At 38.6% G+C, this 17432-nt stretch overlaps 1 protein-coding gene across 1 annotated transcript in view; it reads right to left on the bottom strand.

Annotated features, from left to right (window-relative positions):
• LOC134654427 (lutropin-choriogonadotropic hormone receptor) overlaps positions 1-17432 on the bottom strand; it is an 89109-nt gene that overhangs the window by 54778 nt on the left and 16899 nt on the right. The window contains exon 2 of the mRNA XM_063509867.1: positions 1637-1708. Within this exon, the coding sequence (XP_063365937.1) occupies positions 1637-1708 (72 nt within the window). The remainder of the gene's footprint in view (positions 1-1636; positions 1709-17432) is intronic.

Genomic DNA, 17432 nt, shown 5'->3' with positions numbered 1-17432 from the left:
ATTTGTTAAGAAATTCCGGGATAACCAATTATATTATGTTAAGGTTGTTTGACATTTGAAATTTTTATTTTATAATCTTTTTCAGTTAGTAACTAATAATTTAATCGTAAATAATTGTACCTACGCCGGAAAGGTACATCATTAGCAGCTACATGTATAACACCCTATTACCTATTTACACCTATGATGTAACGAAATAAAGTGATTGATTGATCTATCCAGTCCAGTCATAACTTTAACATAATTACTTAACTAAAGTTTCAACTGTTAGGATAAAAAACCTTAGGGTTAGGGTCTATCCAAACACTTTTGGTCGCTGTATAAAACCAACACATATTACTTAACGTACCTAACAATTTCCGTAAATATTAAAAGTTGGCCAAACAGGCTAAACATAAAGAGTTCATTATCCGATCTTGTAAGTAAGTATAACGTTTTTGGTTTACTTACTGTATTGTATGTGTCGTCTTATCGATAAAAGCAGCACAAGCAGTATCACCACCGCACTTATCCCGACTATCTTGAGCAATTAATTACTTAGATCAATCAATTTGCTTTTGCTTTCATGAACATACTTAGTGTACCTACCTAATCCTTGAAGCGTCTTTTGATTACCTATCGAATCTAGTCAGCGCTATGGAAAATGGCATCGCTGCGCAGTTGCGCCAACGTTGCGTCAAACAGCTGCCCAGAGGGGCTACCGCGAAAACCGATTTTCGGAAATTGCGGGGATCTTACTCTTTTACTCTAATGAAGACGTAATTAGAGAGATAGAGACAGATACCCGCAATTTGCGAACTTCGACTTTCGCGGTTATAGCCCAGAGAGTTGACTAATAGACGCCGACACTCGGGAGACGCTAGTGTAGTGTGGCTCTAACAGAAAACTATAGGGTGGTCCAAACCTCGACGTCCAAAATTTTTTTTAGATTCCTCACATCGTGGGCTATCAGAATATACCCCATGTATGTTAGCCGATTTTTCGTAGTTTTCGAGTTATGAATTTATCAACTTTTAAATTTGTTAAGAAATTCCGGGATAACCAATTACATAATTAATAAAAAAAAACTATTGAACTTTATTGAATTTTACTTTATGTAACATAATCTTTTACAAACCGCGCAGTTGCTAAAAAAATCAGCATCCTAACTTGACTGCGAGTTAGAAAAAAAAATAAGCTACCTACCTAAATAAAAAAAATTACAAGCGATTTCAAGGACTTTTGGTTATTTTAGAGACTGCTTGACCATAAGTTTTTTTTAAAAGGTCAAAAATGTATTAACTACATATAGTGTCAATAGTCATAAGTAATTTATCATGACTCAATGACATTACATGTAACAGTTTTTCATGTAATGCCATTGAATTTTTCTTTATTGATTTAAATGCCATCTAAATCTTACGGTCACGTGATCGTCTTACGCTGTCTCGAGTTTAACATTTTTTCCCCACCTCAAAAAGTGCACAGCGCCGCTAAAGAAGTTTTCGCTTTAAACATTTTTGGACGTCGAGGTTTGGAGCAACCTGTATAAAATTACGACAACGGTCTGTTTTGGCTCAAACGTCATAACTCGTATCGTTTCTGGTCATCTCATCGCTGACCTGAGATGATAAGTAAGGTAGGTACTCATACTGACAGGTCGCGCAGCGAGGCGGCCGGCTGCAGCGCGCCGCGCGGCAACGTCGTGATGTTGTTGTGCGACAGGTCCCTGCAACAAACACGCACATTGTACTACAAGTAAGTAATCGCGATCCAGGGCGGGGTGCGCAGAAAGATGGACCGAGAGAGCCTAGCTAGATAGAGCCACGTCAGTAAAGTACGATTCCCACCGAACGCGCGGGCGGGCGGAGTCGGAGCGCATTTCACGTTTGTACGGCCGCAAGCCTGTCGGCTGCCCGCATACGCGGACGGCTCCGGATGGATTCCATCCCTTCTGTCATACATAATGTATAGGCCATTGACGTATGTATATCTCAGGACGCGCCTTACGGGCACTAAAAATGCTACTAGTTCAGCGGTGTCACTCAAGAATTCGAGCAGTCTAAGTGTAAGGCCTGAGTGGACGCTCGAGTTGGGCGTGCAGCGGGGCGGGGCGTGCGGCGTGCATGTTAAACAAATGCAAACGTATAGTAGCGGCCTTAGTGCATGCTGCTCAAATCCCTTGGGAGCTCGACGCCACGCTGCACGCCCCGCCGAACGCTCCGCTTCGAGCGTCCACTCAGGCCTTACACTAACGCAACTAGTTACGACCAATCGCGCACGTGATACGAACCAGGGATGTTGCGGATGCCGATTTTTTGACATCCGCGGATGCGGATGCGGATTTTTAAAGGCTCACATCCGCGGATGCGGATGCGGATGCGGATGTCAAGATAGTACCATAAAAAACGTCAAATATTACATTTTAGTAATTTTTATTTCAAAAAACCGGCCAAGTGCGAGTCGGACTCGCGTTCCAAGGGTTCCGTACATTAAGTCCCACTCACGCTTGACTGCTCATTTCTAATAGGTTTTTTGGTTAATGACTAAATTACCTAGCAGTCTAGCACTTACGCAGTTACGCCGATGCTAAAACGTTCCTGTACCGACCTGATCCACATCCGCATCCGCATTAAATCCGCATCGATTTTATGCGGATGCGGATGCGGATGCGGATGTTGAAAATAATGCGGAAGTTCCGCGGTTACGGATGCGGATATTCGCAACATCCCTGATACGAACCCATCAACCAATCGCGTTGTAGCGGTGTCATACCGCTGTACTAGCCCCATTCATGCACCATTATTATTGCCCGTTAGGCCAGTCCTGAGATATACGTCAATGGTATAGGCACATTGAAAATATTCTCCGCGCGGCCCGACTCCAGCCGATCGGTGGGAACCCAAGTAGCACAGATAGCTTGTGTAGTAGCCGAATAATGAAGTACGAATACGCTTGAAGCTGAATATAAAAGCTGCATAAGAGCTGAATTTGCGCATTTTCAGCTTTTATAACTCTTAAATGGGCACAAATTTAGGCAGCCTTAAGTTCACATGCATAGCTACTTAAGAGCGTTGTAGCAGCCATTTAACGGAATTATAAGGGGTAGGTAACAGGAGTTATAAGAGGTGTATATTGACTGGATAAGAGACCACCAGACCCTTTATTAAGCTAATATGTCACATGTGCGCCCTAATACTGGGAAAGATTAACGTTGGGCTGAATAAAAGATAATTAATAACATACTTTTATGTTACTGAATAAACTTTATTTATTTTTTAATAAATACAACTCTTGTTCAGCAAATAATTCACAAACGATCAACATTATAACCAAGGACCGGAAAACCCCTCTTGAGGCTTAAGCGTATCAGTTCGGTAACCCAATCAATTCAGTAGATAACCCAATGGCCCAATGATAAGGTAACCTTGTTAAAAGGTTACAATTTTCGAAGATTTTTACTTCTGAATCCTTTCAAGTCGAGACTTCTGAATACCGAAATGTGGGCTCCAAACAACACTGCCAAACTCCAAAATACTGCGGACTTTTAACGTGAACGTACTTCTGAATGGTTTACTTAAACGCAAGATCATGCCTAATTTTTTATAAGCTCTTGTCACAATATTATCGATATGTTAATTAAAGGAGAGTTTAGCGTCCAGAGTGATCCCTAAATCTCGAATCGACGACACACGTGAGACACTGCTACCAGCTAGTTTATAATCAAAAATAATAGGATTATGTTTAAGCGGGAAAACGTGATAGTGTAGCATTTCTCAGCGTTTAGAATTAAATGATTTCGCTGACAGTAGTCCTCAAATTGTGACAAATCGGATTGTAACGCAACACAGTCATCATAATTTCTAATAGTCTTATATATTTTAGTGTCGTCTGCATAAAGAATGTCAAGAATGTGGGAAGAAGACTGAAAAATAGTATCAATATCATTCACATATAAAACAAAAAGAAAAGGTCCCAGGTGCGAGCCCTGAGGAACTCCTAAGGGAATGGGTAGAAAATTTGACCTATAGCCCTTAAGTAGCTTGATTAAATCTTAGATAGGTATCAACTTAATCATTTATTGTTCTGAAGTTGTTCCATTACTCTTAAATTTTTTGTCGTTTCTCTTCTCAAAGATATAATAACTTTTTCTAAGAAAAAGTTGAAGGTAATTAGTAAGTACCCGTTAAGGACAAAGGCGAAAAACTTGTCCAAGTGTCATTAACCAAGGTCGAGAGGCAATCTGAAGTTCGGCGAACGGGCCCCGCGGGGCGGAGCGGGCTGCTGACGATTTACGAGAACGGAGTGCAGCAGTCGGTTGCTCGTAAACGTAAACTAGCAGTAATACTCTATTACTATTGGTGGACCTTGTGTATTGGCAATAAGGTTTACGCATCGTCAGTTGTAATTGTGGACGAATGTAAGTTGTAGCCGCTCGTAAAGTGCGCGTTAAGCGCCTGACGATTGCTGTCGCGACCCCCCAGTCCCCTCACCCGCACCCCTAGGGCGGCATTCGAACTAAGAATAATAGATAATAAAATTAAATGGTTAGTTTGGCTTTTTTTTTAGGAAATGAAAGAGGATAGATTCTATGTCATCTCATTTCCTCACTATTGGCATGAATGTGTAAGTAACTCAATAAATCCGACAACGTCGTACAATAAAATCTAGAAAAAAAAAAACAACGGGTTGCACTCCGGGAGTACCGACAGAAGTGAAAACTCAATAACTAGTCCAAAATGTCTGCACTTGCAGCACTAGGTATGTATAATTGACCCATCCTCCTTACTATTGAAAAACTTTAGTTCCGAAATTGCTGGCCAGTGAGCTTAAATTTGTAGCGTTAATTGTTTAAAATCCGAATAGAAATTGTAAAGTTACCTTGCAGACCTCGCATCTAAATATATTTGGTCATGATATTTTGAGTTTTATTCACCAGTACTAGAGTTCACTTTTATTAGCGATTTCATCAAGATGTAGCTTTATTGAATTATATTGGAGTGATATAAAGTTAGAATGTAACTGTGAGATCCTCGTATTTCAGCCCGTACAAGATTATAACATTGAGCTTTATTGCTTAATATGAAAGTCCAGTTTTAAATAATTGACCTGATTATGATACGTAATGACTAAAATTTTTGGTGAATAAAAACGAAACAGCAGGCTCAGGCATACATTTTCGCCGCGCGGTAGAAAGAGAGGGTTACTCCTTACGCCTTACGCAGTCTCGAGTTTAACATTTTTTCCCCACCTCCAAGTGCACAGCGCCGCTAAAGAAGTTTTCACTTCAAAAATATATTTTAGGGTATCTCCCTATATATGTAAAGTGTGGGTGTAAGTTACAGACTTACAGTATCGTTGGATAGGACTTTCAAAATAGGGAATAGGGGTCTTCTGAAGTGTTTGGTGTTCGGGATAGTACCTAATTAATACAAGAAAGTCTGTTGAGTTGTACTCACTGATTTATTTAGCCAGAACGGGCTTATATACTATAGGTCTGGGTGGCGGCTTCCTTGTCCATTTTGCTGTTCTTGTAGGCTGTCCTTCAGTATTTACTATGATTGTTACCGTGATTGTATTTAGGCCGCAATGGGCTGAAGCTGTGCTTGTTTCTCCCATAGTTGTGCAGGGTCGTAGCTGCGTGGAGCGCGACGCGGTCTAGTGCTGTGCTTCGGCTTCCTGGTTCGTTGGTGAGCTTCTTGCGTTTGGGCTTCAGTGGAGCTGGCTTGCTGGGTGACTGGCTAGCTGGCTTGCTGGGTGACTGGGTCTGGGCGGCGTTTAAGCTGGGGCTGCCTCGAGTAGCCCGACTGGCAGAATCGCCATGAAGTGTTTGGTGTTCGGGGTAGTAATTAATTATCCAAGCCGAAACTACGAGGGTTCGAAAATACTACGAAACGTGCCGATATGCCTTTTGCCCTTTGTCTCGTCTTGGCAGTACAAGAAAGTCTGGTGAGTACTCACTGATTTATTTAGCAAGAACGGGCTTATATACTATGGGTCTGCGTGAGTGGTATTTAGGTAACCTTTACATAAATGTAATTATAATTGTTCATTTTAATTAAATATATTTTCTATTTCTAAATGTCACATGACGTGTTGACTGTAAACACTCATCACGTCATGTGCCTACCCACAGTACACTTAAAATTTTTATTTGATAGGTAAAGTGAATATTATTTAATATAATCGCACCGAAAGAAAAAATAAATGCCCCCCCCCCCTCTAACTTTTGAACCATGGGTCCAATAACTATGAAAATAATCGTAGAAACAGAGCTTAAGAAAGACATTAAATGAAAACTAAGTATAGCGAACATGATCACTTTAGCCGTTTTTGAGTTACATATTACAAAAAGTCTTCTCTTCTTAGTAAAAATTCTTACAAAGCGCTGCGAAAGTACTCCCCTTTTGCTTGTAATGTACATGCCCCCGTTTAGCCTATTCTGGCAGAATGGTAACTACGGAACCCTACACTGAGCATGGCCCGACATGCTCTTGGCCTTTTTTTTAAATATAAACCGCACGGCATTAAAATTTGATCTCGAGTGACATGACATGAGAATAGGCTCGGACTTCATTCTTTTGTGTATGAATTTAAAAAAAACTACGGATGCGTGACATATATGCGTATGAAAAAAGTTATCTTTTACCGCCATTTGACGTACAGTTTATCTTTTAATTACCTACCTATTATAAGAATAAGATGATTTTAGCAATAAGACAATTTTTTTTACAACTGATTATGAGCCTTGTAGCTTGAAATAAATGTTTTTTTTAAGCGCTCCTGCCCGCTTGCCGAAACTAACTGGTAATCAGTTACTTTCCTCCTTTGGACGCCTGAAATTCCAGAGATGTTACATGCGCGTTATCGTTACCGACCTCTGTAATATCGATGTAGCGATTCTGTATTTTATAGCCGAATGTCGTCTTTCCATTAAGTCTGAAGTGTCTGAACAAAGATTCAGTACTTACTAAAAACAATGCATTTGCATTGAGGTTTAGAGATTGTCGTTGAACAGTGTGTCCACACTGTAGTATAGTAGCTAGCAGTTTAGTTTTGTTCAAGTCCCGCGCGACTGCGACCAATGTCCGTGCCCCGTACGTTAATGTCCCTCCCAAGTAGCATTTCAAGCTGTATAAAAGCTGTACCTATATAAGTTTATTTGTATACTATAAGCTGTACACTTAGGCTGTACAAAGTCTGTATAAGCGCTTATATAGCCCTTATAAGTTAAAAAAGGGCCGAAATTACACAGCTTTTCGCGTTATTGGAGCTGTAGAGTAGCTATATATAAGCTGTATAAATTGTATAATAGCTGTATTATAGCTGTAATTTGGTGTAAAGGAAACCTTAACACTACAGATAATATCTTATAAGTATGATTTAAGAATATAAGTTGTAAGAAAGTTTTTAAAAAGAAATACAAGAGAATAAAAATAATTTAAGAAACTAAAATGTCTTCTTGTTCATTCGTAATATTTGTAATGGCGACAAATGTTATAAGTGGATGATAAGTAAGGGACTTTAAATATTAATAAAGGACCTTGGGAGCGGATATTATATAGGTACCTAAGTGCCGATTAATATTTATTGTGAACCTGTGTATATTTACCGGCAAAATATTCACGCGCCCGCAAAATAATCAAGAGAAACACAAAAAAAATAAAAAAAATTGCTAAGATAGTGTTTGTTTTTAAGGTTAGTATTTTTTTTATTAAATATAATTTCTATTGCTATAGTCATTATAGTCAATTTATATTAAGCTGGTAATCTTAAAATGGCTTTAGTTTTTGCTAAATATTTGCAAGTATTTCTTTAATTACATTTTTAAATACGTTTTAATTCATTGTAAAATGGCGACAATTTTTAAACAGCCTACAAGATAGTTGGAGAGCATTATAATCTTAGTAGCTTTACTATGTAATTAGTGGAGTAACTTTTATAGCTTTTAGATTCAAATCAGCTTTAAAATAGAATATTTTTAATCGTTTGGCTGTATTTTGGTTCTCCTTACATAAAGTATAATCCTTCAGTTTTATATTACACTCAGTGAGAACTCGTAAAACTATACTATACTTATACGAGTGTCAAATTACGGCACAAAATTGCTTTAATCGGCTCTGTCAGTAATACAGAAAAAAGCTGTACTATAGCTATCATTTATTCTTTTAGTTTTATAATACCCTTATAGGCAGAAGTTATACAACTACTATACTTATAGGAGAGTAAAATTACGCCATAAGAAATAGTTTTAAAACGGAGTTGACGGATAATTTTGTATAGCTACAAGTGCCAAGTGATACTACAATACAGCCAATATACAGCTTTTACGCTAAAATTAGCTTGTAGTGTCTCACAACTCTTAAAGTTTTAAAACGGAGTTGACAGATACTTTTGTACAGCTACAAGTGCCAAGTGATACTACAATACAGCCTGTATACAGCTTTAAGGGTAGAATTAGCTTGTAGTGTCACACAACACCTAAAGTGTTATAGTAGATTTTTTATATTCTGATAAAGCACCTCATGCTTACGCAGTATCCTTTATAATGCTTTTATACAGCTTGAGTTGTATAATAACTGTAAAATACCTTTTATACAGCTTAAATCTTTTCTGACACCCTTATACGTCCCTTAAATTACTCTAAGTTCTAAATTAGCTGGTATATTGATTTTGCCGACACTTACATGCTACTTGGGCTGTTATTAACAACTTTTACAAGCTAACACTTAACAACACTCGCGGACCGGCTGGTTAGCAGTATAGTAAGGTATCTTTACTACCTACGCTCACAATGTCCTGAGAACCATTCCCAAGAACAAACAGTCGGTACGATTTATAAGTTTTAGAACTACAGAGTTACAACTGAAAAAAGAACAAAACACTGCGATAAAACTGGCAGACTTTGTGAAACAAGAACGAGTCCTTTTGAGCATTCTTTGTCTGCAATGAACTTGTTGTGAGCTTAAAAGTATCTCACAGTAGGTACTTGAAACCGATATAATTCGACTACCGTAGGCTCAAAGGGCGTAAGGGACAAAATGACGAAAATGAGTTATGAATGCAGTTATACTCAGTATTTTTTTCTCTATCGATTGGTATATTTAACGTCTCCATAACTTGAACTTGTCCGTTAAGCCCTATGAAAAATCAATGCGCGAACACAATTTTCCAACGCATTTTGCCGTATCTGCCAATTCAAATAAATGTTGTGAGACATTTTGGCGTAACTCCCAACTTTTTGTACGATACGCCCTTTGCATCGGAAATTTTATACAAATTTGTGCTATTTTATTGACAGTTATTTTATATTTCATATTTTTTTTATATTTCTTTATTTCGTATATGCACGGATACATTACACGTCAAAACATTGTAGGTACTTAGAGATAAGATTAAATTAACACTTATTCTTAATTACATTTTCCATTATTGATAACAGAATGAGCAAAGTTTACTTTGAAACAAATTATACAATGTCAGGTTAACTAGAATAAGAAATAGCCATAAATTTAAAAATTAAACTAAAGTAAATTCAATTTAAATGTCACAGAATTCTCGAATGTCATAAAAAGCATTATTAATTAGCCATTTCTTTAATTTCCTATAAAATGAGTTATTATTTTCTATGTTTTGTATGTCATTTGGGATAGCATTGTATATTTTCGGACCGATTACATAGCTGGTTTTGGCAGACTTGGTTAGTTTGCATTTTGTTGTAGTTAGTTTGCCCCTTTGTCTGTCTCTCAAACATCGCAGATTGTCGGGCCTTAATGGGAAGTGATTAATGTTAGTCCTTACGAATTTTGCAACATTGAAAATGTATTGTGACGGAATTGTCATTATGTTACGCCTATTTGCAGTAGATTTTTGAGTGCTAAATGTACGTTACGCCCACAACTAGTGGATATTTATACAAGTGTTAGAGAATTCAATGTAAGAGATACGCAAACATACTATGTACAATTTCGAGTTAATTAAGTGGGATTTCCATGTCATTTTTTTATTAGGTAAGTACTTACAGTACCTGCTCATGTGCTCATGCTTTATTACAGGGTTACTAAAATTTGACAATTTATACTGAACTAGTGGGTACTTTTTTCATCAGTTTTATGAAAATAATAAAACACGACTATATTCAAATGATAATTATGGCGATTGATAAAGATTAGACTGATAACTTTTACTTTTGTATGTGACTGGGCCATTTGCAATTTTGATTAGACGTAGTATTAATACTTTTTTGTTTAAACCCTAATTTATAGAATTAACGTTATGAAAGTTACTGTCTATAAACGTTTACATAGAAGTACGTAGGCCTGGCCATTTGTCTTTTTTGCTACCTACTCTGATGTTATATTATAAATAATCAGATACTTATTCATTAAATTTTACTGAATACGAGATGTCAAAACTAGGGTTTGCTCCCGGTAGTGAGTTTGTATGGCGAGAACCGGGAATTCCCGGGAATTCCCTGTTCTCGCCATACAAACTCAGTACCGGGAGCAAACCCTAGTCAAAACTACTATTGTACCTAATAGTATTATGGTATGTAAAAGTAAAATTTACGATCAAATTAAGATTACAAACAGAAATAACGCATACATACTTTCTATAGTAAAAGTAATTGTTATAAATTGTTTTGATATACATAAATAGATACAGATGGTAGGACAGAAGTGATTCTGTTGAAGTAATATAAACAAATAAAAAATAAAACATTGGTTTTGTGGCTAAAAAAACTACCTTTTCCACGTTTAAGTATCCAAAATAACAAAAATGGGGAAAAAACTTAACAATGAATAAAATCTCTAAGTTTTTGAAAAAAAAAATTGTAAATTATAGTACTTAGAAGTATAGTGTTCCTTAAATGAAAGTTGCCATATTGCAACGAAATTGTTGGATTTACGCCAAATGGTACTGAAATAGTATTTTTTTTTGTAAATTACGCCCTTTTTCGAATAAGATAATCCATAAAAAAGAGGCGTAAGGGACGCCCTTCTTAAAAACAGTCGTGTTTTTTGGCGTAACGGACATGCTATTTTCGTAACTAAGTATTGTATTATAAGTTCATGCAATCAGTTTAAAACATACAGGCATCAGTTTATTGAAACAAACAAAAAAGTTATGATTTTTTTTCTCAAAAAAAAACTGTGTTTTGGCTCTCCTGAAAAATCGCGTTTTGTCCGTTAAGCCCTTTGAGCCTACGGTAGTCGATATATTTAATTTTAAGGGTAGCTAGGTAATTACGTTTAAATGAACTACAATCTAAGTGATTATGATTAGATTATAAATAGAGTCCCGAGTTTTCAAGTTTGTTAATAGGAATTAGAAACGATAATTTCCGCATATAAAGGAACGAGATTTAAAAGCGGCTCATAAACAATTATTACTGCATAAATTCAACAGTTATTGTTTGTGAATGAGATAGGCATACGTAGACAATGGACGGGAGGTAATAAAATCGAATCCACAACTTGCGCGCAGCAGCGGCGGCGGCGGCGGTTCCCTGCCGCGGCAACCGTTGCCGCGCCGCGCGACCCGCGGCTGACGCCTCGTTATTGACGTCATCCATCATCCGGCCCTCCCTCCCCCCCTGCCCACCGTGTACCCCCTCCCACGGCTCATTCACAGCGGATTTAATTTCGCCGCGCGATACTATCGGCGGGTGATTGATAGACCTCGCAGCCCTACACCGAGCGGCTTGTCCCGATAATAGGCCGGATTTGTCGCAAGAAACAATTTCCTTTTCCAAGCGGAAAATGACTTGCGCTGGCACACTACATGGTTGTGACGACGACGGACATCGCATCTGAAAGATGCGACTCTATCTTTGAAAGAGCGGCATTTTGTTCGTTGTCTGTAAAATAGCTAGTTGGTTTTCTATATACATTATGAAAATGCTTTTCCATTCGTTTTGCTTGTGGGCACACGATGTGCAATAAATAAAGCAGCCCCGTCGATAGTCGGTGGGCGAGCGGCGAGCGTCTGCCGCCGGCAGCGGTCGTTGCCCGGACTCCGGACACCCCCTCCCCTCCACCCCCTAACTACTGCATATTACACGTTATTTGATGCAAAATAAGCTCCGCCTCGGAACTACTTCCGTAGTTTACGTTGAATGGAATGAGACCGGCATGCAGCGCTCCCGTTTCGAGCGCAAATGAATGAAGCTTTCGCGCGGGTTTGTTTTCAATTAAATAAATGCATTGCGTATTTTAACCGGGGAATTTGGCAAGTAGCAATCTAGCTTGGCCTTTGATGTGTCAAGTGGAGCGTGATGTTGGGCATCAGCTGGCCGGCGGCCAAACGGCGTGGCTCGCGCCATGAATGCACCCGCTCCCCCCGCCCCGCCCCGCCCCGCCGCAGCCGCCGGCCTCGACCCACAGCGCCGGTGAATGGGGCGCGGCGCATCCCGCACATACGACCACAAGTAACATGCGCGGGCCACGCTCGGACCAAGACAAGTCGTGTGCGCCTTGAGACAGATGTGATTGCGCGCGAGTGCAGCGAGTGATGCGTTACCAACGGTTGCGTGGACGCAGCGAGTCGAAATCTTGAGTGCACCAGTTTGATGTGAACTTGATATTCGCTAGGTGCACGACTGGTGCTGCCCTCATTTTGGCGGACTTTCTACGTTAAATCTTATGGAGTAAAATTTGTTCAAGCGGCTGCCGCTAGTACTAATGGCGGACATTCCATAAGATTACCTGTGTTTGTGACGATCAGCGCCACTTCCCCCTCCACCGACTTCGCACCTTGCCAATACCTACATTAAGCCGGTTTCTCACACAACTGCTGCAGGGCCGAATATTATACTGGTTTACCGAAGCTTTTGACTCGTGCTTGAGCCGTGCTGGTCTCGTTGTGAGTTGCCAGGCCGCAGCGCCGGCGGCGGCGGGCGCTCTTGACCCGCTGCGCTGACGCACGCGCCGCGCATGCGCACAGCGTCACTGCCGTCACTCTACTCCATACTGCCTGCACTCTTAACTTATTGTATTTGCATCTGTTAGTAGTGTAATGTAACTATGGTCCGGGCCGGGCTGTCCAAACAGGCAGATATTATGATTGTTTTATTGGAGCCCGGGAAGCAATCTACGCTCGCTATATTAACTAAGTATTAGCTGTCGATATGCATTATTTCACCTTTGTTTGTCATTAAGTAGGTATGTAGTATCTTCATTGGCCTGTAACATACCTATATGGCAAATGACGATTCATTGCAATTTCCTAGTGAATAAAATTAAAATTTTATATAAGTAAGGAAGGAAAAATGAAATCGGAAGTGTAGATAAGTACATATTTACTTAAGTTTTATTACTTAAGTATATAAAAGAAGCATTCGTATACATAGTGGATCGGCCAGCGAAAGAAAAGTCTTCTAGAAATCGATTTTCGCTCATGTCGTCTCGGATATGGGTGAATATGGTATCAATGCATTCAGTGTAATGCCCTGAACCCAAATATATGAGATGACAAGCGTGAAAGTGGTGGGGGTAGTTGCTGTGACGTCATAAAGTCGGCAGTACAAACTTTATTTTTATTTTCGTTTAAACATACCTTGTGGGGTACCAAATCAAAGGGCTTTGTGAGTAGATCACAAATATATAACATACTGTAACATTTTCAATACTTGGTCTAACAAATTGTTTTGAAATCGTTCAAAAATTTCACAATTCACTGTTGACTTCGAACTGCTATAAATTGAAAATGGCTGAATGGATTAGTCCAAAATACAAACCAAGTGACTGTGAATATCCTCTATATAATGTTAAAACATAATTAACCAGATATATCAAAAAATAAGAAAAGTATGCCGCCTTATTGAAGAACGTGTCGCAATGACAATCCGGCTAATTGTCGAACCGCCGCATTTCAAAACGCCCCTGTTTTTGAAAACGGCTAGCCGTAATGTAATACGGCAGATTATACGATCTGACTACGACATATACATATTGTAAGCATCATAATACCTATACTTGGTCAACCAGATCATGACAGTAGAAAAAAGCGGCAAATTTGAAAAATGTATGTGCGAAGGGATATCGCCCCATAGAAAATTTGAATTTCGCGCCTTTTTTTACTGACAAGATTTGGTTGACCGGCTTTAGTTAATGTCCTGTATGTGGCTTTACACTGATAATCATGTAGTATATATATGCACCGGGTTTTATACTTTTTGGTTATTGTATCTATGGTCATTTGGTGGAGACAGAGAACTGTCAGATTGGGCGGCAGACGTTTTTGCTCGAGGTTATGTTCGATTGAATTCATGTAATCTTATAATTATTTAATCCTGTATATTGATGTAATAAAATAAATGTTACTTGGAGCAGTGGTTTGCGTGCTAAACACCTTTTACTGAGCATTAAATCTATGAATGATTACAATAATGTATTTTTATTTGTCACGCCCTACCAAAAAAGACCACTACAAAAATATGTCGACAGTCGGATTTTTTTTTTGTTTTACGGGAGTTATAAATGTGCTGTAAAAATCAAATCAGATCTTTGTCTTATTTATCAGACTGTGGCGAAATGAGCTGGATAATAATATGTAATGTCTTATATATCAGACTCTGGCGGTTAAAGGGTTAATTTCCTTGCGATGCGAGTATATAAACAGATACATATATTTTATTTTATTCTGTAGCCTTGTAGAGCTAGCGAGTTGCGTGTTGTGTGGCAAGTGTGCGTCTCAGCCTTTTTAGGGTTCCGTAGCCAAATGGCAAAAAACGGAACCCTTATAGATTCGTCATGTCTGTCTGTCTGTCCGTCTGTCCGTCCGGATGTCACAGTCACTTTTCTCCGAAACTATAAGAACTATACTGTTGAAACTTGGTAAGTAGATGTATTCTGTGAACCGCATTAAGATTTTCACACAAAAATAGAAAAAAAACAATAAATTTTTGGGGTTCCCCATACTTAGAACTGAAACTCAAATTTTTTTTTTCATCAAACCCATACGTGTGGGGTATCTATGGATAGGTCTTCAAAAATGATATTGAGGTTTCTAATATCATTTTTTTCTAAACTGAATAGTTTGCGCGAGAGACACTTCCAAAGTGGTAAAATGTGTGTCCTCCCCCCCTGTAACTTCTAAAATAACAGAATGATAAAACTAAAAAAAATATATGATGTACATTACCATGTAAACTTCCACCGAAAATTGGTTTGAACGAGATCTAGTAAGTAGTTTTTTTTAATACGTCATAAATCGCCTAAATACGGAACCCTTCATGGGCGAGTCCGACTCGCACTTGGCCGCTTTTTTCCTTTCAATGGATTATTGGCTGAGGTTCGCAAAAACGCGCCGGCGGCGCGCAGAGCTTCGGGAATTAATCGCATTATGCGGATTCAGTAAGTAGAGTAGACAACTTAATTTAATATTAGTTGAAAAAAAAAAGTTGACTACCAAATTTACTATTTACATTTCTGCAGCCTTCGCTAAATTTATTAAGTAAACAGTCGATGGATTAGTTGAAAACAAAATTGATTGTTTACTTGGCCTTTTGTTCAGTTCGCTGTATCAACAACTTCAGTGAGTGATGTGAGCCTCCGCTTCATTCACCTGCACGTCACTGACGCCACGCCACGCTATTGTTCCAGGCGCAGCTGGCTTGGTGGCGTAGCTTTATTTGTTATAAGTACAATAGGTACAACAAGGGCGTCCTCTAGCTAGCGAGGGTGCATGCATGGAGCGGGTGCGGTGCAGGTGCACGCACGCGGGTACCATTGTAGGTACAATATGGGCCCGATTCGGATTTTGAACTAGACATCAACCAAGATACGACAACGATATCCTGTCAAATTTGACATTTCCGCGATTCTGGAGATACAAACAATGTCTAAAACGTCTCGTTATGTATTTTTATTAGATCTCAAAACGATTTTGAAACGATCTTAATACGATAATTTAACGTAAAAGTGACATTGGTTGCCCGAATTGAGCTGCAAAAGATATCTAGTTGAAATCTAAACTAACAGGTATCTAGTACATATCGTATCGTTCTCTTTTCAAGGACGGATCTTGTTTTCCGAATACCGCGGTATATGTCGCACTTGTTCATACTAATCATACTACTTTTCGTTAACCCGCTCACTCGGTCCGTGCAACCGCGTCAGATAGCCGACGCCTTTATAAGAGTTATCAATAATGACTGGTTCGAAAAATGTAATCGTGAGCGTTGCGAGGGTTTCCAAGCACGAGGGTTAAACAAACTTTGCCCCCGAGTGTTCGAGCGAAATCATCAAACCAAATCAAATCCAAATGAATGTTATTATAGTATTTTATGCAACCGTTGTTTAAGAAAGGTCAAAAAAGGCGAGTGGCGTGAGTAACAATTTGAGGCGAATCCGAAAATTGTTAATAAAGACGCCACGAGTATTTTTTGACCTCTCTTAAACAACGTTGCATACAATACTTTTTCTACGACCAAGCACTTACTTTGAAATAAAATTGTAAATTTAACAAATATTTTTAATTCAAGAAGTAGCAAAAATGGAGGGTACGGGCGGGAAAAGAATGAATGAATGAATGAAATTAAAAAAAAAACATGTCTAAGGTTCACTTATTTAATTAAATTATACAACGGGACTTAATCGCGTTGTATAATTTAATAATGTGTAAAAATCGTGAAAGTTTAAATCAGTGTTCACTTATTTGTCAGAGATGACATTTAAAATAAGGTTGGCAACACTGTATTTCATTCAATATTTTTTGAGTGGTATCGAAGTACTTGGCGATATGAGAAAAACAAGAAGACTTTCGTAAATAATGAATATATTAAATCGAATAACACCGGTAAGTAAACGTGTACGACCGAACGTCCACCATCGTACAACTAGCGCCATATGGTCAGTTTTGGAACTAAACATAAAAACTAAAGTGCTGTCTATGACAGCAGCCAAATCAGCCAATATCAAATTTCTATATTCAATACTCCCACTAAATTTGAAATGACTGATATTGCAGCAATCAGTAGTACAATTACTCACAGTACATATTTAACTAAAACATAACTGTAAATCAACAACAGAACAACTTCTTGACTGTCAAAACAAAGAAAATTACAACACTGAAAGTATCTGATCTCTAATGTTCATAAACTGAACAGCCGGTAAAGCCTTGGTAAAAATGTCCGCAAGTTGTTCTGAACTAGGCACATATTTAATATCAATCAACTTTTGTTGGACCTTCTCACGAATGAAATTAAATTTTACATCTATGTGCTTACTTTTTTTATGAAACACTGGGTTATTTATCAGCTTTATAGCACTTTGATTATCCATACACAAAGTTGTACAATTCATGTCAAAGTCAATGTCTTTAAAAAGCTGCTTTAGCCATAAAAGATTCTTGGCTGCTTCACAACCAGCCAAAAATTCAGCTTCGCATGTTGATAAGGCCACACAGGGCTGTTTCTGACTAGCCCAAGAAATAGGCCCACCATTTAA

This window comes from Cydia amplana, chromosome 15 (assembly GCF_948474715.1).
Source record: "Cydia amplana chromosome 15, ilCydAmpl1.1, whole genome shotgun sequence".
Lineage (NCBI taxonomy): Eukaryota > Metazoa > Arthropoda > Insecta > Lepidoptera > Tortricidae > Cydia > Cydia amplana.
Note: the sequence above shows the minus strand (reverse complement) of the source record. Positions and strands in the feature narration are given on the sequence as shown.